The sequence below is a fragment of the Oncorhynchus nerka genome, linkage group LG3 (assembly GCF_034236695.1).
Source record: "Oncorhynchus nerka isolate Pitt River linkage group LG3, Oner_Uvic_2.0, whole genome shotgun sequence".
Classification (NCBI taxonomy): domain Eukaryota; kingdom Metazoa; phylum Chordata; class Actinopteri; order Salmoniformes; family Salmonidae; genus Oncorhynchus; species Oncorhynchus nerka.
In genome coordinates this window covers 55,819,078-55,845,826 of record NC_088398.1, presented here as the reverse complement: position 1 = coordinate 55,845,826, position 26,749 = coordinate 55,819,078, and the positions used below count along the sequence as shown (strand labels likewise).

At 42.2% G+C, this 26,749-nt stretch overlaps 1 protein-coding gene across 1 annotated transcript in view; it reads right to left on the bottom strand.

Moving 5' to 3' along the window:
- Nucleotides 1-2,969: 2,969 nt before the first annotated feature.
- abca12 (ATP-binding cassette, sub-family A (ABC1), member 12) overlaps nucleotides 2,970-26,749 on the bottom strand; it is a 62,765-nt gene continuing 38,985 nt past the window's right edge. The window contains 18 exon segments of the mRNA XM_029637100.2: nucleotides 2,970-4,443; nucleotides 4,896-5,033; nucleotides 5,455-5,560; nucleotides 9,094-9,186; nucleotides 9,878-9,981; nucleotides 10,503-10,637; nucleotides 13,967-14,117; nucleotides 15,671-15,780; nucleotides 15,992-16,196; nucleotides 16,638-16,891; nucleotides 17,185-17,344; nucleotides 19,737-19,852; nucleotides 20,197-20,374; nucleotides 22,781-22,835; nucleotides 24,111-24,219; nucleotides 24,936-25,023; nucleotides 25,554-25,681; nucleotides 25,812-25,905. Coding sequence (XP_029492960.2) covers nucleotides 4,327-4,443; nucleotides 4,896-5,033; nucleotides 5,455-5,560; nucleotides 9,094-9,186; nucleotides 9,878-9,981; nucleotides 10,503-10,637; nucleotides 13,967-14,117; nucleotides 15,671-15,780; nucleotides 15,992-16,196; nucleotides 16,638-16,891; nucleotides 17,185-17,344; nucleotides 19,737-19,852; nucleotides 20,197-20,374; nucleotides 22,781-22,835; nucleotides 24,111-24,219; nucleotides 24,936-25,023; nucleotides 25,554-25,681; nucleotides 25,812-25,905 — 2,341 coding nt within the window. The 3' untranslated portion in view covers nucleotides 2,970-4,326.

Here is a 26,749-nt window from a genome sequence, read left to right as displayed (position 1 = left end):
GCAAGCCTCCCCCTTTTTAATAAAAACGTAACAATGGTCATTATGGCCAAACAGTTCTATTTTTGATTCATTAGACCAGAGGACATTTCTCAAAAAAAGTACGATATTTGTCCCCATGTGCAGTTGCAAACTGAAGTCTTGTCTTTTTTATGGCGGTTTTGGATTAGTGGCTTCTTCCTTGCTGAGCGGCCTTTCAGGTTATGTCGATATAGGACTCATTTTACTGTGGATATTGTAAGGGGTGCGTAACTGCTGGCAGTGAAGTCAGACGCAGGAGAGCAGAACTAGGTAATTGCCTGAGCAGTTTAATATCAAAACCAAAGGCATAAAGAAAATACAAACATGGGTACAAAACCCAACGCACACCAGTAACTATGTGCACAAGCACTTACAACAAACTATACCACACAAAGACATGGGAGGGAACAGAGGGTTAAATACACAACATTTAATGAAGGAACAGAGAACCAGGTGTGTAGGAAAACAAGACAAAACAAATGGAAAATTAAATGTGGATGGCTAGAAGACAGGTGACGCCGACCGCCGAACACCACCCGAACAAGGAGAGGAACCGACTTTGGTGGAAGTCGTGACAGATATAGATACTTCTGTACCTGTTTCATCCAGCATCTTTACAAGGTCCTTTGCTGTTGTTCTGGGATTGATTTCCACTTTTTGCACCAAAGTACGTTCATCTCTAGGTGACAGAACGCGTCTCCTTCCTGAGCGGTACGACGGCTGTGTGGTCCCATGGTGTTTATACTTGCGTACTATTGTTTGTACAGATGAACGTGGTACCTTCAGGTGTTTGGAAATTGCTCCCAAGGATGAACCAGACTTGTGGAAATCTACCATTTCTTTTTCTGAGGTCTTGGCTGATTTATTTGGATTTTTCCATGATGTCAATCAAAGAGGCACTGAGTTTGAAGGTAGGCCATGAAATACATCCACAGGTACACCTCCAATTGACTCAAAGGATGTCAATTAGCCTATTAGAAGCTTCTAAAGCCATGACATCATTTTTTTGAATTTCCAAGCTGTTTAAAGGCACAGTAAACTTAGTGCATGTAAACTTCTGACCCACTGGAATTGTGATACAGTGAATTATAAGTGAAATAATCTGTCTGTAAACTATTGTTGGAAAAATTACTTGTGTCATGCACAAAGTAGATGTCCTAACCGGCTTGTCAAAACTATAGTTTGATAGGGGGCAGCATTTTCACATTTGGATAAAAAGCGTGCCCAGAGTAAACTGTCTGCTTCACAGGCCCAGTTGCTAATATATGCATATTATTAGTACATTTGGATAGAAAACACTCTGAAGTTTCTAAAACGGTTTGAATGATGTCTGTGATTATAACAGAACTCATATGGCAGGCAAAAAACTGAGAAAAATCCAACCAGGAAGTGGGAAATCGGAGGTTTGTAGTTATTCCAACTCATTGCCTATCCAATATACAGTGTCTATGGGGTCATATTGTACTTCCTAAGGCTTCCACTCGATGGCAACAGTCTTTAGAACCTTGTTTGATGCTTCTACTGTGAAGGAGGGGGGAATGGGAGCTGAATGAGTCAGATGTCTGCCAGAGTGGCATGAGCTGATCACGCGCGCTCACGTGAGAGTTAGCTTGCGTTCCATTGCATTTCTAAAGACAAATTAATTCTCCGGTTGGAACATTATTGAAGTTTTATCATAAAAACATCCTAAAGATTGATTCTATACTTCGTTTGACATGTTTCTACGAATATGACTTTTCTTCTGAACTTTCGCCTGGACGCCTCGTGAGTTTGGATTTGTGAACTGAACGCGCCAACAAAAGGAGGTATTTGGACATAAATTATGGACTTTATTGAACAAATCAAACATTTATTGTGGAACTGGGATTCCTGGGAGTGCATTCTGATGAAGATCATCAAAGGTAAGTGAATATTTATAGCGATATTTCTGACTTCTGTTGACTCCACAACATGGCGGATATCTGTATGGCTTGTTTTGTTGTTTGAGCACTGTACTCAGATTATTGCATGGTCTGCTTTTTCCGTAAAGTTTTTATGAAATCTGACACAGCGGTTGCATCAAGGAGAAGTATATCTCTAATTCTGTGCATAACACTTGTATCTTATATTAAAGTTTATGATGACTATTTCTGTAAATTGATGTGGCTCTCTGCAAATTCGCTGGATGTTTTCGAGGCACAACATTACTGAACAATAACGCGCCAATGTAAACTAAGATTTTTGGATATAAATATGAACTTTATCAAACAAAACATACATGTATTGTGTAACATGAAGTCCTATGAGTCCCATCTGATGAAGATCATCAAAGGTTAGTGATGAATTTTATCTCTATTTCTGCTTTTTGTGACTCCTCTCTTTGGCTGGAAAATGGCTGTGTGTGTTTATGTGACTAGGCTCTGACCTAACATAATCATATGTTGTGCTATGATGGGTAGATTAACAAGAAGTTAAGCTTTAATTTGGTGTATTGCACTTGTGAATGTATGAACGTTATGAGCTACTGTGGTTGAAATGCCAGGGTTTCATTTTTGTCCCAGTCTGCCCCTGCATTTAGCAACTTTTCCCACTCTATTCTGCTGCAAAGAGAGTGGGAGAAGTGGGAGAAGCTGTATAACATAAGTCACAGCAGAGGCGCACACACAGGCAGAGAAGCAAAAGGGGAGGAGGTGTGAAGGGGAAAAGGGGGGGGGGAATTATGTGGGGATCGCAGCCGTGCTGCAGCAAGGCAATTTGGGGATGTGACGTCTAGTGACAAGTCAAGGAGCCAATTGCGGATCTCAATGAAAAATTGTTGGCAACACAGCATAGCCTGCCCCCATAGAAAGCAAATGTAGGCTAGGCCTATGCACGCCTATAGACATGTTTGTTGTTTAGACACAAAACAGACAAGTGCGCAACAATGAGGCGAAACAGACGAGGCTGGCTTAGATTGTTGACAACACGCAAACCATATTTCCTCTCCAATGTTTATTGAAAACAAATACATTTGCACAATGAGCACTTGTCTCTCAAATACATTGTTACAGTTGTTGGTTCGCTAACGGATTTGAGCCATATTAGCATTACAGTGTGGAAAACAAGTATTTGATACACTGCCGATTTTGCATGTTTTCCTACTTACTAAGCATGTAGAGGTCTGTAATTTTTTATCATAGGTACACTTCAACTGTGAGAGACGGAATCTAAAACAAAAATCCAGAAAATCACATTGTATGATTTTTAAGTAATTAATAACCTGCAAAATCGGCAGTGTATCAAATACATGTTCTCCCCACTGTACGTGACATAATTTATTATTCATAGCATGAATAGATAATGAATTATGATGAAGATGAAGGTAGCTAACAACAATCTTTAGGAGGGTCATTTTCTTGCACATGGTGAAATGCAATCGATAGGGCGTAATGGATAAAGTATTGTTTCATGACACACTGTTATAATAAGCAACACTGTGTGTGCTATCATATAATAGCTTTATTAAATGTAAAAAAATAAGTTCAGTACATTCATATCCATGTGGATCTGTGCATTAGGAAGAAAGTGAACAATAAAATATTGAGATATGCCATTAGAGGAAGTGTTAAGGATGCCAAAAAGTTTGGTATTGACTTTTACCTTAATAGCCGTGATTATAATATTGTCACCATAAGTATGAGAACCTCTGCAGATATACTAGGTAGTAGGCTACATTTAAAACATATATATAATTCTAACCAATGGGCCAAATCAATAGAATTGAAAGAACAAAAGATGTGAGTTTCACCAATGGAATACAGAGTGATAAAAGTGGAGAATGCTTGTCTCTCTAAGGTTACAACTATTTTAAAGAGCAGTGACTCCACCACAGTACTCAGATTTGCAATGGTAATAACATGACAATACAATGTATTTGATCTTAAGGCACAATTTCCATTCATATATATTTTGTTCATGACAAGTAAACAGATAATTGCACTTTTGTTCATTGGTTATAACCTACAAGTGAGGAAGGAAGGCCATTACATTTTTGAGATTTTGACACAATAGTGAAGAAACATGATAGAAGCATGTTCACATCTCTATGAATCTCATTACCTGATGAAACAAAAAGAGACACACCCTGTTCAATTTAACAGTCCAAAGTGGCAACAAAGTAACTCCATAAGTTATCCTTCATAAGGTATGAATTGCAGGTTGATTTACATTTTACATTATTATTAAAACTTAGAAATTAATAAACGGATCTATCTAGTGCGAATGTTGCTCTTCTTCCTTCAAAGTTTGTGTCTTCAAACAGATGCATTGTGAACAAGATGGTCGCCAAAGCTATGTCTCTGAAGCCGCGATGGATTCGAGGCTGATGCTGTCTGCTTCGGAATATTCGTCGCTGTGGATTGGGATAGTCTCGATGCCAACCTTCCCCATTGCAAAGTTGATGAAGACCTGGAGGGGAATGAATGATTCAACAGGATCAGTGACTGGGTTGGTTGTTCCGACTGCTTTACATACTTTTCACAGAGAGTTCTACATGGAACCCAAAATTATTCTACCTGGATCCAAAAAGGGGACAACCAAAGAACCCTTTTAGAACCTGTTTTTCTACGAGTGTTGGTTGTACCCTCCGTCAGTTACTCTGAATAGGTTTCAAAACCTCTTTTTGCACCTTGATTTCTGAAGTGTGAAGACATAATGGCCTTTTAAGTCTGTTAGGTCTCTCTCTCCCTCCAACAGACTCCCCCCCTTGGTTTCTCTCTCTTTCTTTTTTTCTCTCATTCTCACACCCCATCACTCACTCTCTCCATCTGCCTTTTTCTCCGTGTCCCTCTCTCTCCCTTCCACCCCACACCCTCCACCATCCTTCCCTCCCTCTTTCGGACCATCCCTCTCTCTCTCACCTCATCCAGGGTAGTCTGGCTGACAGAGAAGTGCTTGATCTGCAGAGTGGCCTTGTTAGACTCCAGCTGGTCAAAGATGTCCGCCACACCTCCAGGTGCCACAGGCACATGATACTCCACCATGGAAGAGTGCTGGTCCTGGGAGGAGGAGACATTAGGGCACATCTCAAACAATCAGGTGCCACATGTCATAAACTGTGCTGTTCTACAGTACAAAGGCAAACCTCATGAACTACATTTTTTGTTACTGCTAAATCTGACTTCAAAGTATTTTTCTATCTTGACAGACAACCATTTCTGATCAACTGGCTTGTTCTTGTGTCAGGAAATTAAATACAAGATGAATCAGATAATATACCTGACCGTAACAACAGATCAAAGATGTTTGACCAAATTCATAGTTACTGCGTTTTGCCATTATAGTGCAGTGTGTGAGAATGTGCTTTGTGGGAATTTTATAGTAATGTATTTTATACTGGCACAAATCAGATTTCCCCTCTGGGGATCAGTACAGTTCATTCATTCAGTCCCACAGAACAGACTGTCCCAGGTATCTTACCTTGAGGTACGTGCTGGGGAAGTGGCACTGCATGAAATTGGTGATGACCTCCACGTCACAGGAAGACACAGCCAGGTACATCTTCACCGTGAAGCCGCTGCCAAACCTGAGAGAAACACACATCATCCCGAAGAAATGTTGACTATTTTATTACCAATCAGAGTTATTGTCTATTGTTCTACGACTTCAGAGAAGGCCTAAGGATTTCTAAAATATTTGTTGTAGTTTTAAAATATACATTTACTTTTAATTGAACTTTTTTACTTTTACTTTCTATTTAATCTTTTCAATAATATTTCAATTATATTCTAACTATATTCCTATTTTCAATTATATTCTGATTTAATCTCTTCAGTTTGTGTTGGAAAGGAAAGTTTTAACACCGAAGAGAAAAAAATCCAATCAGAATATTTCTTTGGTGGTCTCTAGGGACATAAATCAGCCATTAGTTAAGTCAGCCATTGGCTAGGCCCTCAGAAACCTGCCATACAACTGTATTAGGGCAGAATTTTGGAGTGACAGTGGAATCAACTAATCACATTAATGGGTGGGACATTTTTACAAAAATTTATGGAAACTTCCGTCTTCTCGAAGGTCAATATGTCACTGCGCAATAGCGAGCAGTAGTTTTCCCACGGTCTAGATAGCTAAACTCAGCAAAAAACTAAACGTCCTCTCACCATCAACTGCGTTTATTTTCAGCAAACTTAGCAAGATTCAACAACTGAGACATAAACTGAACAATTTCTACAGACCTGACTAACAGAAATTGAATAATGTGTCCCTGAACAAAGGGGGGGTCAAAATCAAAAGTAACAGTCAGTATCTGGTGTGGCCACCAGCTGCATTAAGTACTGCAGTGCATCTCCTCCTCATGGACTGCACCAGATTTACCAGTTCGCTGTGAGATGTTACCCCACTCTTCCACCAAGGCATCTGCAAGTTCATGGACATTTCTGGGGGGAATGGCCCTAGCCCTCACCCTCCAATCCAATAGGTCCCAGACGTGCACAATGGGATTGAGATCCGGGCTCATCGCTGGCCATGGCAGAACACGGACATTCCTGCCTTGCAGGAAATCACGCACAGAACGAGCAGTATGGCTGGTGGCATTGTCATGCTGTAGGGTCATGTCAGGATGAGCCTGCAGGAAGGGTACCAAATGAGGGAGGAGGATATCTTCCCTGTAATACACAGCGTTGAGATTGCCTGCAATGACAAGTTCAGTCTGATGATGCTGTGACACACCACCCCAGACCATGACGGACCCTCCACCTCCAAATCGATCCCACTCCAGAGTACAGGCCTCGGTGTAACACTCATTCCTTCGACGATAAACGCAAATCTGACCATCACCCCTGGTTAGACAAAACCACGACTTGTCAGTGAAGAGCACCTTTTACCAGTCCTGTCTGATCCAGTGATGATGGGTTTGTGCCCATAGGCGACGTTGTTACTCGTGATGTCTGGTGAGGACCTGCCTTACAACAGGCCTACAAGCCCGCAGTCCAGCCTCTCTCAGCCTATTGTGGACAGTCTGAGCACTGATGGAGGGATTGTGCTTTCCTGGTGTAACTCGGGCAGTTAATGTTGCCATCCTGTACCTGTTCCACAGGTGTGATGTTCGGATGTACCGATCCTGTGCCATTGCAAGGATGATCAGCTGTCCGTCCTGTCTCCCTGTAGCGCTGTCTTAGGCGTCTCACAGTATGGTCATTGCAATTTATTGCCCTGGCCACATCTGCAGTCCTCATGCCTCCTTGCAGCATGCCTAAGGCACATTCACGCAGATGAGCAGGGACGCTGGGCATCTTTCTTTTGGTGTTTTTCAGAGTCAGTAGAAAGGCCTTTTTAGTGTCCTAAGTTTTCATAACTGTGACCTTAATTACCTACATTCTGTAAGCTGTTAGTGTCTTAACGACCGTTCCACAGGTGCATGTTCATGTATTGTTTATGGTTCATTGAACAAGCATGGGGAACCGTGTTTAAACCCTTTACAATAAAGATCTGTGAAGTTATTTGGATTTTTACAAATTATCTTTTAAAGACAGGGTCCTGAAAAAGGGACGTTTCTTTTTTTTGCTGAGTTTAGGTTTTGTTGTAGGATAGTGTGCAGCAGCTGCAGCAGGTGTTATTGAAGAGGATGTTGTTGCTAATGTGTTAGCTTCGCCCTTTTCAAGATTAACTTTCAACAAGAAGTTAAAGACGTCCTCCAGAGATTTTTGAACTTTTACTGTTGAAAATCTGTATCCAAATTATAAATACAGTAAAGTACATACACTAAAGGGTAAAACATATATATAGATATTGCTAAATAGTGTTTAGACACAACTGCAAACTTCAAGGAGCAGAGTATTCGAGCAGTTAGTCTGGATGAGAATCTGTGATGTCAGAAAACTGTCTCTGAGCCTGTTGGTATCAGACCTCATGTTCTGATACTGTCTGCCCGGTGGTAAGGGAGTGAACAGCTTGTGGTTGGAGTGTGTGGGCTCCTTGATGATTCTTTAAGATAACTGGTTACTTTGTGTACTGAATGTGGGAAAAAAAATTCAATGAGAAATAAGACTTGTACATTTTGATTGGGAAATGCTTAGCCTAATGGTTGGGTTTTTGTTTTATGATTGAGACCTACTGGCTTATTATGTCTGAGTGAATGTACTGCTTATTCTTTAACATCATGCTAAGTGTGACTGCTGTCTTTCTATCAACCTTAGCAATGTCTTTAACAAAAGGTACAGTCACAGTCCTTACAGCATCACCAGCCTGTCACACTCACATTCTTTGATATGTCACTGTTGTCGCTTTTAGTGATAGTATGATAGCGATAGCATTAGGCTACCATAGGTTGTGTAAGCAGTTAGGTTGTTGTTGCTAGTAGCATTATCCATGCTGGGGCTGTCTGTGTGAGTGGCATCCCGGAGCATGGCTCAGCCTCAGGCCTGTTTGATTCAGTTGGGTGCATTAAGTGATGCTATGTTTCTGTTACTTCCTTGATTTTTGAGTTTGGTACAATGTGTTGGAAGATTTTTTACCCCCACCGAAGGCCTAGGTCCAATAGTCACGGTTCAACACTAATATTTGTCTACAAGCTACAGCCTAGCATAGAGTTAGCCTGGTCCCAGATCTGTTTGAGTTGTCATTGTGCAGTAGTTGGCTATACAACACAAACAGATCTGGGAACAAGCTAGCCTAGAGTACAGGAAACAAACGTCAGATCAGTCAGAGAACAATGGGAATAGCCTGGTCCTAGATCTGTTTGCACTGTCTTGCCAACTCGTATGGACGTTTTCATGCCAAACAATGATCATATGAGTTGGCAAGGCAGCACAAGCAGATCTGGGACCAGGCTAGGTGTACGATACAGGGAATAAATGATGAGTCAGAGAACAATAGGAATATGTGGATCCCAAATCTCCTTTGGCTGTTGTAATGCCAAACAATTACTGTTATAGGAGTTTGCAAGGCAACACAAAAAAACCTGCAACCAGTCCAGCATAGGCTCTGGTACAGAGAACAACAGATCAGTGAGAAAACAATAGGAGGAGAGCAGCAGAGGACCAGAGGTGACTAATGACTAGCTGAGAGGGGATGAGAGAGGAAGGAGAGGTGGAGGAGAGGGAAGGACGAGAGGCCACTGACCTGTTCTTGATGTGCTGCAGGGAGCCCAGACACCTGAACTGACCCTTCACCATGATGGCCAGACGGGTGCAAAGTGCCTCGCACTCCTCCATACTGGAACACACACAAACACAGTAGAAGTTATAGGGGGAAAATGAACCATTATCTATCAGAATATACAACATATACTACAACAAGCACACACACATTTGAGTTTAGTTGACCATTTTAAAACACACATAAAAAAACACATAAAATCATTGAGGATGAGACAAGGAAGTCAGAGACGTATTTCCATTGTTGTCCTTATGATGGGAGATTAATTATTATTATTAGAAACTGGGTGGTTCAAACCCTGAACGCCGATTGGCTGAAAGCTGTGGTATATCAGACCATATACCACAGGTATGACAAAACATGCATTTTTACTTTTCTAATTACAATGGTAACCAGTTTATAATAGCAATATGTCACCTCGGGGGTTTGTGCTATATGGCAAATATACCACAGCTAAGGGTTGTATCCAGGAACTCTGCATTGTGTCGTGCATAAGAACAGCCCTTTGCTGTAGTATATTGACCATATACCACACCTCCTCGGGCCTTACTGCTTAATTATATAACTCATACAGTATACTGCGTAGCTTCACAGAAACCCAGTACCTTCCCTAATTTTATGATCACTCAATATCTTTATTAAAGAAACTTTCTAAAAAATGTTGTGTAAAAGACAGGCTATAGTACAGTATCTTTAAAAAAAAAAGGTCATGCGTTTGTAGAGGCGTTGGAGAGGTAGGGACGTTTACCTGTGAGAGGTGAGAACTACAGCACACTTCCCCTTGACTTCCTCTGAGATGATCTTCCACAGGTGACGTTTGGAGCGAGGGTCCATACCTGAGGTAGGCTCGTCCTGAGGAGAGAGGGACAGAGGAAAAGAGGAGAGAGGTGAGTTCAAGTGAGATGGAATAGGGAGGAGTGAATGCCTGGTGCTTGACCCGTGTAGTGGTCAAACTTGACTTATGTAAAGGTGAGGTAAGACACTGATGTATGTCTGAAGATGTCCTAATATGGACACCATATACTGTATAGGACTGAGATAAGGCTTTCACCGGAGGAGCAGCAGCAATATGTTTGCTTCAGTATGAGGCCTAAGCCACGTGAAATAGGGGTGCTGAGGGTGCTGCAGCACCCCCTGAAATAAGAAATATGAATAAAAAATGTAATAAACACATTTCTGAGGATTTCCTAAAATGGACACCATACAGGGATGAGATGAGTATCTGCAACATTGTGTTAGCAGTAGGTATGATGATGTCACACTGTTAATTTGACAGATTGATGAATGGTGTTGCTCTCGGATGGGTCCTCAGACTGCTCACCAGCAGCCTTTTGTGTTTGTGTGTGTGTGTGTGTGTGTGTACATGTCCTCACCAGCAGCAGTATATTTGGGTGTCCTATGAGTGCCAGGGCAGTGGAGAGCTTCCTACGGGTTCCACAGCTGTAACTGTCACTGATGGTGTGTCTATGGTACCCCAGCTCCAGCTTCTTCAGTAGGTAATTGACCACCTGGGAGGGAAAAAGGACAAGAGAAACCAGTTTGGGTAAAAAAAAAAGAACAAGTCCAGTTATGTATATACCTATTATGGAGGAAAGAAGAATACATACTTTATTTTCCATTTTGTGAGAAACTGAAATTTTTCTAAAGATGATTTTGGGTTAAAAACAGAGACCAGTTATGTACTGTAAAACTTCAAATGCAATCTCAAATAGCCTCCTGTCCCTTTTTTGCAAGCTGAGCATCAGCACACATTTCAGCAAATAAATGTTTCATATAAACCTGTGCCTAAATGAATTGTTTAGGAGTGAACTTCAGTGAGTACTGTAAATATTGTGCAAAAGAAGATAAAGGAAAGCAACATCATGGCCATGGATGACACAGCAGTGTGGTTGGACATGGACGGCTCAGCTACGTTGGGATACAAGGCTCAACGAGTCAGAGAATGACGATTAAGTGCAAAATCGGGGGGTGTATGATAGTCTTTGCAAGTCTGATCTGCAATTGATTTGTTATTATAATGTTTATACTGGCCATATTGGTCACAATTAACAGTGTGGTATTCTTTTGAACATTTTATTGAGAAAAACCTGTGTGCATTGAGGAAATAAATGCCTGGCTCAAATAGAAGCCTCTTTCTACTAAGCACTGGTTGTTTTCAGTGATTGAAGCAAATAAACTCCTGGGCTATTACTTGAAGACTTACAGATATACTGTAAACCTATTATGGAGAAATGTTAAGAAGAATAGGATACTTTACTTTTTGGTTAGAAATGTAAACGTGTCTTCTGCCTAGTTAAAGAGACCATTTTGGGTTAAAAAGCAGTTAAATACCTATTACCCAGATTAATATCTAGTTTGAATTTTCCGCCATGCATATTTAATGACATTTGGCAATCAAGGGTGGGTTTGGTTGTTTTGTGTCCTATATTACCTGTCTTCTCTACCTATGTACATTTGCAAGCTTAAACCAGTCTGAGGAAGAACATAGTCTGCTTGCAATGTATCAATTTAAACCAAAAAGCTATAAGCTCGAGTTGACTAATAAGCAATTGACATTGACTGAGAGCAACAACACATTGAATTGTCTATGTGGGCATCGAAGACATTAACAACAGTATACTAGACTTTTTGTTGCATTTAAAATAATCCATATTCCATGCACCATAAAAACCCTAGACAGTGGAGCTGCTCTAAATGCAACTGTTTTATATTCATTCTACACTAAGGCTCCTTTACAGCAATCTTAAGCATGAGCTATTTTCCCATAGGTCGACAACATTTACACATGATTGTCTTTTGTATTCCTGGTTAATAGTCCTGAGCAAAGATATAGAACGCCTCCACACTCTTTAGGTCCTGAAAAATCTCTCTGGTCCGCCCCAGGTATACTTCGATTAACTTTGTATAATAAACAGCTTTATAACATATGTGTTCCATGGATAAAGACACAACATCAAACAAATGTGAATTTTGAATGATTATCTAGCTAAAACGTTGATAAGAAAATATCTAACAGTTAGTTCAAAAGTATGTTCGGTCTCCTAGATTGTACTAACAGTAAGTGTACTAACATTTAGTTTAAAAGTGCTATTTTATTCTCTCTTCAGGTGGCCTTTAAAACCGAGCTATAATATAATGTTTCCCCTAAATAAATAGTGGCTAAACCATGTAATTATGAAACAACCCCATTAAGGCATTAGGCCTTGGTCTAATTACCTCAAGTTATGACTGTCTGATGAAGAGCATTACAGAGGAGGGAGGCTATATATAAACCAACCTTTCCCTGTGAATTATTTTAAGACTATAACCACTGTTGTTATGGTCATTAAAGCCATTGTTGTCTCTCTCTCTTTCCCTCCCTCCCCCCTCTACCTATTTGTGTGAATTACCTAAGACTAGCAGCCACTGTTGTTGTGGACATTAAAGCCATTTTTGTCATCACCCTGAACGGAACAGAGAATGGTAACGACAGCAGTAATGGCCAGAGCCCTTGTAAGGCTCTGGTATAATGGAGATTATGGCGAGTCATCCGCATCATTTCTGGGTCTGATTGGCTGTTTGTATCTATTGGTGACATCATTGAGGTTGTCAGAGCCTATCAGTGTAATGGGGCTGATGTGTCCAAAATGAAAGGATGGAGAGGGAGGAGGGGAGAGGAGATGGAGGTTGAGCGAGCGAGAGCGTGGGGAGGAAGGGGAGAGAGAGGGTGGTGTAGAGAGAGCCCTTGATAGATGCTAGACATCCTCAAAAACCCACACAGTCAAAGGATGCTAGCTTTCTGCCTTTGTAAGCAGATCTGGGTCATCATGTATATGTATTATTCTCTGTAAATATGATTCAGTTTCTTTGAAAATGCTTTGAATGTGCTCACATGTGACTTGTAGCCTCTTGTGACATGTCAGATAGAAAAAAAATAATCTAAAATCTCATTATCTTTGACTGTTCTCCGTGCAGACTTCATCAGTATTGCAGCGAGAGGGAAAACATCAGAAACACTCACTCTCCATAATAATCCTTGGAGAATGAATGCACAGATTGATTACCTTTCTGAGTGATGAATTAGGTGGAGCAGTGCCTGCGGTGAACTGTCAAACATGATCCTCTCATCATAGCATGATCTCTCTGCTAGGAAGAAAAATCCATCTGGATCCATTGATACATCCACTACAGTCTGCCTTAATTGGAAAACAGAGGTAACCAAGCTCAGCTCTGTCTAAACTACATTCAACTTTATACCAGCCCGGTGTACTGTATCTTTAAGGGTTCTTCACTAGGTTTCTCGGTCTTACTCATAGTGAGTGTGCCAGCATTTAGTACTACAATAGCTAGTGATGGAACTTTTATCCTTTCTGATTCTAAAGTCGATCTGTTGATGTTGTTCTCGGTGTTTTGATGGACAGCAAAGGACAAAAGGAGTACAGTGTCAAGCTAGATGTCAATCTTAACTTTTTTTATTTTGTTATTCTGTTATGTTGATGTTCTCCATGCTTTGATGAGAGCAAAGTAGGAAGGAGTACCTCAGTACCTAGCTAGATTTCAATATTTTATTTTCAGATTCTGAAGTTCTTCTGTTGATGTTGCTCTCCGTGCTTTGATGTAAAGCAAAGAAGAAAGGAGTACAGTACCTAGCTAGATATGGATCTTTTATTTTCAGATTTTAATGTTGTTCTGCAATGGTTCTCTGTGCTTTGGTGAAAGATAAGTGTATTGTTATGGGTGTAAGGGAGGGCCATATCTCAATGGGGAGAAACACAGTTAACCAGATCCTAGGTGACATAATCCACCCTCTACACGGTCACAAAGAAAACAGTCCTCTATGGACTGTGGGAGGTCTTACCCGGTCTATCTCGCTCTTGGAGATGCCTCGGATGCGGGCATAGAAGTACATGTGCTCCTCCCCTGTCAGCAGGTCATCCAGAGCGTCCACTTGGGGACAGTAGCCGATGTTGATGCCCTCGTTACGGCAGTCAATGATGTCAACCATCCTCCTGAAAGCACGTACGCAGATAGAGATTTAAGAGTGTAAGAGGTTAAAAGGTTCCTATGCTCTCAGGATATGGTTCTGAATAATACAGGCAGGCGACATGAGAAAAGTATACTTCACTTTTTTTTAAATTATCTCACAAGAGCATAATTGCAGGGGATAATCAAATGGATCATGTGCTCAAATCCATTAATGAATGGATATTTGTAAAATACAGTGCATTCAGGAAAGTATTCAGTAGCGATTACAGCCTTGTGTCTTCTTGGGTATGATGCGACAAGCTTGGCACACCTGTATTAGGGAAGTTTCTCCAATTCTTCTCTGCATATCCTCTCAAGCTCTGTCAGGTTAGATGGGGCACATCGCTGCACAGCTATTTCCAGGTCTCTCTAGAGATGTTCATTCAGGTTCAAGTCCGGGCTCTGGCTGGGCCACTCAAGGACATTCAGAGACTTGTCCCGAAGCCACTCCTGCGCTGTCTTGGCTGTGTGCTTAGGGTCATTGTCCTGTTGGAAGGTGAAACTTCACCTCAGTATGAGGTCCTGAGCTCTCTGGAGCAGGTTTTCATCAAGGATCTCTCTGTACTTTTCTCCGTTCATTTTTCCCTCGATCCTGACTAGTCTTTCAGTCCCTGCCTCTGAAAAACATCCCCACAGCATGAAGCTGCCACCACCATGCTTCACCATAGGGATGGTGCCAGGTTTCCTCCATATGTGACGCTTGGTATTCAGGCCAAGTAGTTCCATCTTGGTTTCATCAGACCAGATAATCTTTTTTCTCATGGTCTGAGAGTCCTTTAGGTGCCCTTTGGCAAACTCCAAACGGGCTGTCATATGCCTTTTATTGAGGAGTATCTTCCGTCTGGTGACTCTACCGTAAAGGCCTGATTGGTGGAGTGCTTTAGAGATGGTTGTCCTTCTGGAAGGATCTTCCATCGCCACAGAGGAACTCTGGAGCTCTGTCAGGGTGACCATAGGGTTCTTGGTCACCTCCCTGACCAAGGCCCTTCTCCCCCAATTGCTCAGTTTGGCCGGCGGCCAGGTCAAGGAAGAGTCTTGGTGGTTCCAAACTTCTTCCATTTAACAGTGATGGGGCCACTGTGTTCTTGGGGACCTTCAATGCTGCAGAAATACTTTAGTACCCTTCCTCAGATCTGTGCCTCGACACAATCCTATCTCGGAGCTCTACGGACAACTGCTTTGACTTCATGGCTTGGTTTTTGCTCTGACATGCACTGTCAACTGTGGAACCTTATATAAACAAGTATGTGCCTTTCCAAATCATGTCCAACCAATTGAATTTACCACAGGTAGACTCCAATCAAGTTGTAACAACCATCTCAAGGATGCCAGACCCACTGGCTCCAGGTCATCTATAAGTCTATGCTAGGTTTTTGCTTTGCCATTATAGGGTATTGTGTGTAGGTTGGTGAGTAAAAACAATTATTTCATAAATTTTTGAATAAGGCTGTAACGTAACAAAATGTGGCAAGAGTGAAACGTTCTGAATACTTTCCGAGTGCACTGTATTGTAACACATATTACACCATAGCCTTACCCATCCCAGTCCTTGATCTGTGCTGTCCCTTCAGTAGGGCTGATGTCTCCAGTCAGCATCTTAAAAGTGGTGGTCTTCCCTGCACCGTTCACCCCCAGTAGACCAAAGCACTGCACAGCACAACCACACAACCACACTCATGTCAAGGACCAAAACAGCCGCTGTACCAAACTCAGAACGAGACTTAATTTAGACTCATCCTCAAAGACTTAACTTAAGACTTGGACTTGCCTAAAGTGACCTATTGGCAAATCTTATAGTGACTTCATAAACTTTGTAAAGTATGTGATTGCTGCAGAATCAGATGAAGCCTGAGGTTACCTCCCCAGCAGGAATGCCCACAGACAGCCTCTTGACGGCCTGGACCTTCTTGGCCAGGTGATGGTAAACCTTGGACAGCTGGTTGACCTGCAGCAGGTCAGTAACAGCCGCTCCGCTGGTCACACGTTGGCACTCTGCCACAACATCCTCATCCTCGTCCTGGCTACCTGTCTGAGGCACTGCCTTCTTGGGGAAGATCAGGTTCCTATGGAGGAGAGGGATGGAGGGATGAGGAAGGGATAAATACATATTTTTTTATTGTCACATACAACGGATAGGTGCAATTAAATGTTTTACAGGGTCAGCCATAGTAGTACCGTGCCCCTGGAGCAAATTAAGGTTAAGTGGCTTGCTCGAAGAGGGAGAAAGGGAGAAAGAATGTGAGAAAAGATGCATATGAGGGTAACAGTAACAGAAGAACTCAGCAACATATGGGGACCAGGAATTTACGCTTTTCCACCATTGACCCTCTAGCCTGATAATGACTCATATGTTCGTTGCCATGCCATAGGAGTTGGTAAGACAGCAAAAACAGATCTGGGACCAGTTTAATTGTGCCCTACATGTCCACCATGCCTCCCACATCCATATATCATCATTGCCCATTCCAATCTGCTATAGTTCTCTATCACCACAGCAGACTCACCTGACTTTACGTATGAGCCACTTGTTGAGCAGCAGACGCAGGGTGAAGCCAATGAAGCCTTGGAGGAAGAGGGAGACGAACATCCAGCCCAGCATGTCCATGGCGAAGGGGTTCTTATAGGCATCCACTCCATATACACTGAGGATCTGAACCTGCATATCAACCCTGGCCAGCTCCATCAGGCCGTTCCCAAAACTAAACTGGGGGAAGATCAGGAACACATAGGACAGGATGCTGTACACCTCGTGTATCCTCTGTGGAGAGAGAGAAAGAGAAGGAGAAATAGATAGGGAGAGAGAGAGAAGGGGTGCTCAGTCCATGGGATGTCAAGTAGGTAAACAAAGAATGAGTTAAATGATTTAACAATATTGACAGGAAGTTCAAAACCCCTCCAATGCTTTATCAAACCTAAAGAGTAATGGACTCAGAAACCCCTTCGATATAAAAAGGCAATCAGAACAAACGTCTGAACTACATATCTTGTCAGGGAAACATGGCTCCAGTTATAAAATGTCTCCTTCAGTCATCTCTACATTGTGCTGCTCACTTCATTATTCTCATTGAGCTGTCCCAGGAAGAAGACGACGGAGGTGGAGATGATGGTGTTGGTGCTGATGAAGAGGTTGATGCACACATAGCTGATGAAGGCCATCTCTGCATCCTTAAAGACCCCTGACAGCAGGTACATCCACGGGAATGTGGCAAACCTGAAAAGCAGATGACAACACGACACTTGTCAGTCTTTACATTATAACATGTTGTTTAATGTTCAATGCATGAGACATTTAGTCTCTCTAATGACAGACTGTTAAACATAGCAAGCTAGCACATGTGATATTTGGTATGATTACAACTTTCAGCCTTTAACTTGCAACTAATCTCTCGTGAAAGACTCTGTGGAGGTGGTGCTTGATGTGAAGGCAGGGATTTTTACCAGAACATGTGGGTGGTTCTGTAGTGGGGAGCAGCTGAATCTGATGTTTCCACTAGCTCAGACTTCAACACTTTTGCCCCCACAACTAGATGGAATAGAGCTAGCGCACGTACATTTTTATTTTCTGGGTTCTGAGATTCACTTGCAACAGATGATGAATGCATGATTTCCTTAATCTCATTGTAATTGACTCGGTGGAATGACTATATGAAACAAGAGACCAAGCCAGAGAACTTTGAAAAATAAAGAAAAAAATAAAAGAAACTTTAACTCCATTTTCAAGGAGAGTAAACACTTAAACCACAAAAGCTAAAAGAGAAGAAGATAAATGAGTTCCTTTATATATTCCCCCATGGTGAGGCCCTATCCTCTCTCTTACTCTAAATGATCTGCCTTTTTCTTTTGATTGGGGTGCCTGGGTCAAGGGAGAGTGTGTGCAGAGGGAAGTGAGTGGAAGAGAGGAGAGAGAAATAGAGAGGTGGGGAGACGTGAGTGAGAGAGATGAGAGGGTGGAGGAGGAGGCTGTGGGGCAGTCAGACTGACTAAATAGGAGAGACCATCTGCTCCAAGCCAAGCTGCCACACAGAAGCAGAGAAACCAGTCCAGAGTATGTACAGTGGGGAGAACAAGTATTTGATACACTGCCGATTTTGCAGGTTTTCCGACTTACAAAGCATGTAGAGGTCTGTAATTTTTATCATAGGTACACTTCAACTGTGAGAGACGAAATCTAAAACAAAAATCCAGAAAATCACATTGTATGCTTTTTAAGTAATTCATTTGCATGACATAAGTATTTGATACATCAGAAAAGCAGAACTTAATATTTGGTACAGAAACCTTTGTTTGCAATTACAGAGATCATACATTTCCTGTAGTTCTTGGCCAGGTTTGCACACACTGCAGCAGGGATTTTGGCCCACTCCTCCATACAGACCTTCTCCAGATCCTTCACGTTTCGGGGCTGTCGCTGGGAAATACGGACTTTCAGCTCCCTCCAAAGATGTTCTATTGGTTGGGATGGTGTTCTTGGGGTTGTACTCATCCTTCTTCCTCCAAACACGGTGAGTGGAGTTTAGACCAAAAAGCTCTATTTTTGTCTCATCAGACCACATGACCTTCTCCCATTCCTCCTCATTGACCAGGTCCTGCCGTGTAGTTCTGGGCTGATCCCTCACCTTCCTCATGATCATTGATGCCCCACGAGGTGAGATCTTGCATGGAGCCCCAGACCGAGGGTGATTGACCGTCATCTTGAGCTTCTTCCATTTTCTAATAATTGCGCCACCAGTTGTTGCCTTCTCACCAAGCTGCTTGCCTATTGTCCTGTAGCCCATCCCAGCCTTGTGCAGGTCTACAATTTTAACCCTGATGTCCTTACAGCTCTATGGTCTTGGCCATTGTGGAGAGGTTGGAGTCTGTTTGATTGAGTGTGTGGACAGGTGTCTTTTATACAGGTAACGAGTTTAAACAGGTGCAGTTAATACAGGTAATGAGTGGAGAACAGGAGGGCTTCTTAAAGAAAAACTAACAGGTCTGTTAGAGCCGGAATTCTTACTGGTTGGTAGGTGATCAAATACTTATGTCATGCAATAAAATGCAAATTAATTACTTAAATATCATACAATGTGATTTTCTGGATTACTGGATTACAGACCTCTACATGCTTTGTAAGTAGGAAAACCTGCAAAATCGGCAGTGTATCAAATACTTGTTCTCCCCACTGTATAGGCAGACAGGCCGGCAGACAGACAGGCTGCTGTGAAAGAGGAATCACACTGAAGTAGGCTCTGAATTGATGGAATTCTGCTTCACATTCTACCTTGCGTGAAATAGACTGGGGTCTTAAGAAGACATGTTCAGTAGCAAGCAGCCACCCATCACTTAGTGACAAGAAATGGTTTCATCCTTTGATGAAACCTCCCCACCTGCTTGAGTTGATAGTACTGGGGAGCTACTGTGTATATGGTACTCAAGGAAAGGAAGGTGTGATCTTCCAGCAACTGAGATCCTTCACCTCTGACATGGATAAGGGAACCTGTACTGTGTGTGCAGTCACTATGGTGATACCCATTCACCCAAAGTGTGTGCGTGTGTGTCTGCATGTGTTTGTCCGTCTATCTGTGTGTGTGTGTGTGTGTACACGTGTGTACGTGTGTACTTACCCAAACATGACCAGCAGCAGACTCACAGCAGCAAGGTTCTGCCTGTCAGTAAAGGCTGGGAGCTGAAAGGCTGCTATCGTGGCAATTGAGAGAGCGACTGGGACCATGTATAAGGCCTGGAGAAACAGGAACGCTTAACACACCGTAGTACACTGGTCGCTTAAATACATCACATACATCAAACTGTAGAATCACTGGCAACTGCCTCTTTCAATAGTGGAAATCAATCAAGTTCATACCAGTCATATTCATTTAACAGCTAAACATCATATTCTTGTAGTCTACAATCCCAAAACAAATAAAGAAAAGGTGTGGGCCGTAATGCCGTCATTGACTGTATGAAGGAAGTGCAGGATGAGCAACATCAAGAATCTCCTGGCTAGCATTTTTGGACAATGCAGCAATGCTGGTGGAAATGTATTGTATCAGTTAACCGTGCATGGTGTTGACATAGTCCTACCATGTCGTAGAAGAAGTTGATAGCCCAGTAGAAGGGTTCTCCTATCCCAGAGATGTGCTGCAGTGTCTTGGAGCCGCTGTGGTGTTCCTGGACCTCGTAGATCGCGAAGCTAGCAGTCATAATGGAGTAGCCAGTCAGGGCACACACAGCCACCAGGATATGGACCAGACCTTGCACTCTGGGGAGACGGAGAGAGGGAGAGAGGGAGAGAAAGAGAAGAGAAAAAGAGAGAGAGAGGTCACTAAGCTGGGGGATCACACAGCCAAGTGTCCTCTTATAGCCAGAAGAGGATGGAGAACTGCTGATGTAAAAAGGGCTTTATAAATGCATTTGATTGATTGATTGATCACCAGAGCCAAGTGTCCTATGTTAATTAGTCCTCATATGAACTGTCCTGTGCTTATTTTACAGGCCTGAAAACATTGTTAGTAGGTTTCCATGCCAGCTGAGCCAGTAATTCATTTGAAGGGTTCATTGGAGAAACTCACAACAAACCAGATTTCATTAATAATAAATGGGTCTCTCGTGAAGAGAGATGTTCCAACTCCAGCAGTGACAAGATAATAGCCACAAAGAAGAAATGACTGTTTTACCAACACCACCTGCCAGAGCTCTCCTACAATTTATGAGTCGAACCAGCTGCTTCCTGCTATTGAGACGTCTATGTGATAAAGATATTTTAAGAGGCATTGTTGAGAAGCGTCATGGTTGTCAGATTCATAGCAACTGGCTGGAGCTCTTTAAGATATTACCTACTGTGTCGTTGTCTTTGATGCCTCCCCATTCAAATTCACTCAGCTAGATTCATGCCTCCCCTTTACTTCTTTTGTTTTTGATCGAGCTACCCTACATGATTGGTGTTCTGCCTCCCTCTTCATTTCATTTTGGCTAGGCTGCAGGAGGCAGGAGGACCACAGACAGAGGACCATGGACAAAGAGAATATGTTGGACGAGGATAGCTGGAAAATGAAAGACAATCACTGGCAGAGGGACAAAGAGACAGGCTGTAGTGTGTCATGTAACCAGAAGCAAAGACAGTCTTATTATCAGTATGACCAACAGGCCATCCCGAACCCCACTAAGGCAGATGCATGAACACCATAGTCAGGACGAGACATCATTTGGGGTCATCTTAAACACCAGTTAGGCCAAAAATGATATTAGACACCACAAATGTTAGCTAGTGATTTTTTATTTGTCATCTGAAGGAAAAGTTCAGATTGAAGTTAAAAGAAATACAGCAGTTGAGACTCAACTCAACAGATCTTTGATACTAATGAATGTCTTAAGGGAACCCCTTGATCAAAGCAGTGACCTTCTCCCTCAGAACAAAATGACAGGCTTTGGGCTAAAATTGGACCAGTGTGTGTGTGTGTGTGTGTGTGTGTTTAGTCGGGGGGACTGCCACACTGTATAGCCTAGTCAATTAGGTCAATTAGTAACTGTAGACAACAAATATCAGCTATTGATTGTGATTTTTCATCTGATGGAAGAGCAAACGTTAAGAGGTCAAAAAACCTCAAGAGATCTTTGATAATGATGATGAAAGTATTGGGGAACATCTGTCTGAAAGCAGGGTTCTGTCCTCTGCTCTGTCAAGTCCTCTTAGTCTGAAAAAAACAGAGCTAACCCAGGTTGTGGGTGGGAGAATACTGTCGCGATGCATAGCCAACGACTGAGAAGAGCAATCCCAGGTCCCTAAAATTTCAAAAGTATTGTACTATATAGGGAATAGGGTGCCATTTTGCACACATACACATTATATTGGGCCTGCTGACTGTCCCTGATCAATAATGCCAGCTCAGGAAAATCCATTCATCAAATCAGATATGGGTAAATACAGCAAGTCAGATTACATTAGGACTTTAATTTAAATGTCAGGGTTAGTCTCCATATAATCCTTGTTATCTCAGTCTAGCACTAGACTGGTTTCCTTTTGGAGATATCAACACAGTGTCACGCCCTGACCTGAGTATTCTTTGTTTTCTTTATTGTTTTGGTTAGGTCAGGGTGTGATATGGTTGATGTATGTGTTTTTGTACTGTCTAGGGGTTTTGTAGGTTTATGGGGTTGTTTACCATCTAGGTGTTTTATATGTCTATGGTTGCCTAGATTGGTTCTCAATTAGAGGCTGGTGTTTATCGTTGTCTCTGATTGGGAACCATATTTAAGCAGCCATCTTCTTGGGGGTATTTCGTGGGTTATTGTCTATGTCTAGTTGCCTGTGTCTGCACGTTTGTAGTATAGCGTCACGTTCGTTTTTGAAGTTTGTTTAGTGTCCGTCTTCATTAAAATATATCATGTATTCAATTCACGCTGCGCCTTGGTCTTCTCACTACGACGACCGTGACACACAGGTTAATGATAGTAATAAACATTGAAGTATATTTAGGTATGTCAGGCAGACACTGGATCATCAGGCTTTGGCTCGCCAACCAAAATTGAAACAATCTCACGAGGACCAATGAAAGGCATGGTAACTCCGTTTAGCGAAAAGCGGCATACTTTGTAGAGTGAACCAAGAGCAAGAAAGAGAGCGAAAGAGAGAGAAGAAGACAAGGGAGTGTGTGTACTGTGTCCTTACATGGCATCTTCTTCTTGTACTTCACCAGGATAGGGATGACTGGACACAGAGATGGCTGTATAGACACAAAAACAGACAATCAATTTAGCCACATTCATAAGATAAAACCATGACACTGCACAGATATACTGAACCAAGGATAAAACAAATGAGTCAGCCAGAGTAGCGCTAGACACAATCCCTAGATTTCTCCTCCCTCTCATCCCTCTCCTTCCTCCTCCTTCCTCTCCTCCCTCCTCCTTCTTCCTCTCCTCCCTCTCCTTCCTCCTCCTTGGCCTGTGTGAGTCTACAGATTACATTTGAATGATTGCATTCCTTCCTCCCCTCCTCCTCTACCCTCCCCTCGGCTCGCTTATTGACTGGGCAGACAGTATATTTCAGGTGGTGCTGAAATAAGGTTGAAACGCCAGTCTGCCTGCCTCAGTCCCTGAGTACACCTCTCAACACTCCCTGATTGGTATTCAGCCTGCATAGTGATTGTAGACTGAGGAGAACACACTACTGCCCCCTGGCTCTAAACAATGGAACTGACCTTACTATGACCCAACTGTGAACACTTTGTGCATGGATTTAACAATGGTGGAAACCCTTCAGTCAACGTTTACACAATCCACTGCTTTTAAATCTATGGCAGGAAGTGTGCAAATGCATACTTCTGGAAAAGGGTGCCAAATTGAGCCTTTCAGCCTATAGAATCCAAAAGGGGTCTCTCTGAAAACTATTTTCAGAGGGTGTGTGTGTGTTTTATTATTGTAATTTTCATTTTTTATTTAATCTTTATATAACTAGGCAAGTCAGTTAAGAACAAATTCTTATTAAAAATGACGGCCTACACCGACCAAACCGGAACGATGCTGGGCCAATTGTGCGCCGCCCTATGGGACTCTCAATCACGGCCGGTTGTGATACAGCATGGATGTGTGTGTGTGTGTGTGTGTGTGTGTGTGTGCGTGTATGTGCGTGTGTGTGTGTGTGTGTGTATGTATGTGCGTGTGTGTGTGTGCCTAAATCCCTTTCAGCAGATTAGCTTGGTTTTAAAACTTGGCTCTGATATATACAATTGGATTTGAAAGTGAAAGTGATTCCAGGTAGTGTGGCTGATCATTGTGAACCCCCTGAGAAGCTAGCTTCAACACACCAAGTTTTTAATACTGTTTATCAAATTACAATTGTTATGCTATCCCTAGAGCTGGTGCATCACAATTATTCAAGGTGCATTTCCAAGCTCTGATTTGATGAATTAGCGGCGCGTGAAACAGGCTCCTGGTGTCTTTAGAGATAAAGCTGCTGTTGTTTTCTTTCACAAAAATAGGCTTCTTGCGCTGCTCACCATAATTCTGTGGGTCCTTGCCGGCTGGAAGGTTGGTACGTAGGATGAAGTTGTTGAGGCTGTTTAGGTATGCAGGCATGGTATGGTGACCCTCAGGGTTGTACCAGACCTAGAAGACAAGAAAACACACACACATGCGCACATGCATACACACACACACACACACACACAAAAGTTCAAGTTCAAGTAAAACTTCAAGTTTGAAGACACACATTCATGAATATCTCGGGATTGCAGCACATGCTTCTCAACATTTCTACTTCTAATTCTCTTATCTCTAATAATACACTTATCTTGAGAAGGTGTCTAAGTCTAAATCGCTAGCATCATTATCCCTCAGGGGCCATTTCAGATTCAGCCAAAACATAATTGATGCGAGTAGCTGCGATTAACAATGTTAACGACGACATTGATGGTGTAATAATCCCGTTCCATCTTGGTACAGTGCTTAGTGCTTCTGTATCATAACGGCTCCAATTAGGAAATCATGGCTAATTTAACCACTATACATAACAACAAGATAGCCTGGTCCTAGATCTGTATGTGCTGTATAGCCAACTGCTACAGTCATTATCAAGCCAAGCAAGACAGCAAAAAACAGATCTGGGAACAGGCAACCAACAAGAGATATACTAGGACAGAAGAGCAGTTAAGAGGGTTGTTTTCTTGGTGGGGTAAGGACAGGGTTTTAATATTCTGTACATAACAGCAGGAGACTGATATAGGTACAGAAGGGTAGTTACACTATAGTAACCCATAAACATATATATTCATACATATTCAGTGTTTATATATATATATATATATATATATATATATAGTTACCTTGGAGAGGGTTCGGTTTGCGGGCACCTCCAAGAGGTCCATCTGGAGACTAGTTGGGAGTGGCTCCCCGAAATCAAAGCCACCATACCTATGATGATTTGTTCATATATATAATCGATTATTATTTACATGTTGTACATGTTTGCACACACACACACATACATGGCAGAGCTACACCACGCGTTTAGATACATGCACCACTTAGTAAAGCCAGATAATAAAGAATATGGAAAGAGGACAGTGGGAGGAGAGAGAAATCATAGCCTCCGTACCTATGATGAATTGTTCATATAGGTATCGGTTATTCATTAGAAATAAGTCATTACCCAATGTTACTGTCTTTTTAACTCTGTGATCAAGGCATGAGACTCATTCCTGAATGAGACCAATAAAGTGAACTGAACAGAACTGAGCTAGAAGAAGATGCATAGTTCAGGATATCAGATTCCCCAGCTCCATTCATTTACTATCCAGCCAGTGATCCTTTGCATTTCATGTCATTGAAAACAGTTTTTTCCTATGATTTGTTATGATAGAGAGAGAGGGATATATACCATAGAGCATATCTAGAAACAGACACATTAGTGTATGCAGGTTGCATTGAAACATACTGCTTACCTGTTCCTGATGTAGTTGTTGGCTGTAGCCAGGAGATAGTTTTCAACCTTGATGCCAGTCAGGTTATAGACGATCTGGGAGGAGGGGTTCATCTTATGGGGAGGCTGGTATTGGTTATATTGACACACCTGGTTGGAGGAGCAGAAAGGAGAGTAGAGAGGGTGTAGGATACGCACACGCAGGCGGGCAGACACACACACACACACACAGAACATCTGCTGATTTTTACTGTATGTCCTTTAATGAACTCTAACCCACCTGCTGATATTGGTTGCAATTGCAGGACTCAAACGGCACTGAACTGTTTCCTTTAGTTTCCCAGCTGGCAGACTTGGTGCTTCTGGTGCAAACCCTTCAAAAAGACAAAAGACATTCACAAGGTAAACCACAGGCCCGTTTTAAATGGTAAGATGCCTACAATGCATACATGTATTGATTCACAATGACACTAGCTAACCCACTCCATTTACACTTGTACATACACTCACACACATGCATAAACACCACCACAGTAACACACCAATACCAGTGTTCAATTCATATGGACAGTAAATCAGCATTTATTCTCGAGGTATAAACAGGCATGACATCACAGAGTGGTGGAGAGATATAATCAGTAGTCAGGAAGTGCCATGGCACTCAGCACTCTCCAGTGATTGTCCACAGGGCATCTCTATCTCACACACACACACACACACACACACACACACACACACACACACACACACACACCTGCTGCCTAGCTGCAAGTCTAGCTAAATGTCTTTTTTTTTTGGCCGACAATTTTATAGTGCCTCTGAGGTCTGGTTCATGAGTGCCAACATTGATTTGAGTGCCTGCGAGGGGAAATCTATCCTATAAACACAGAGTGTTTATGGAATACCAATGATTCCTCAAACACACACACGTTCAGAAACACACGCACCCACACATCAGTGGAGGCTCCCCAGAGGAGGAAGGGGACGACCACCCTCCTCAGTGAATTTCATAATCTTTTAAAAAACATTTAAAAAGTTATCATTTTTAGATGAAACTATACTAAATATAATCACGTCACCAAATAATTGATTAAAACACACTGTTTTGCAATGAAGGTCTACAGTAGCCTCACAGCACTCTGTAGGGTAGCACCGTGGTGTAGCCAGAGGACAGCTAGCTTTCATCCTCCTCTAGGTTCGTTGACTTCAGTACAAAAC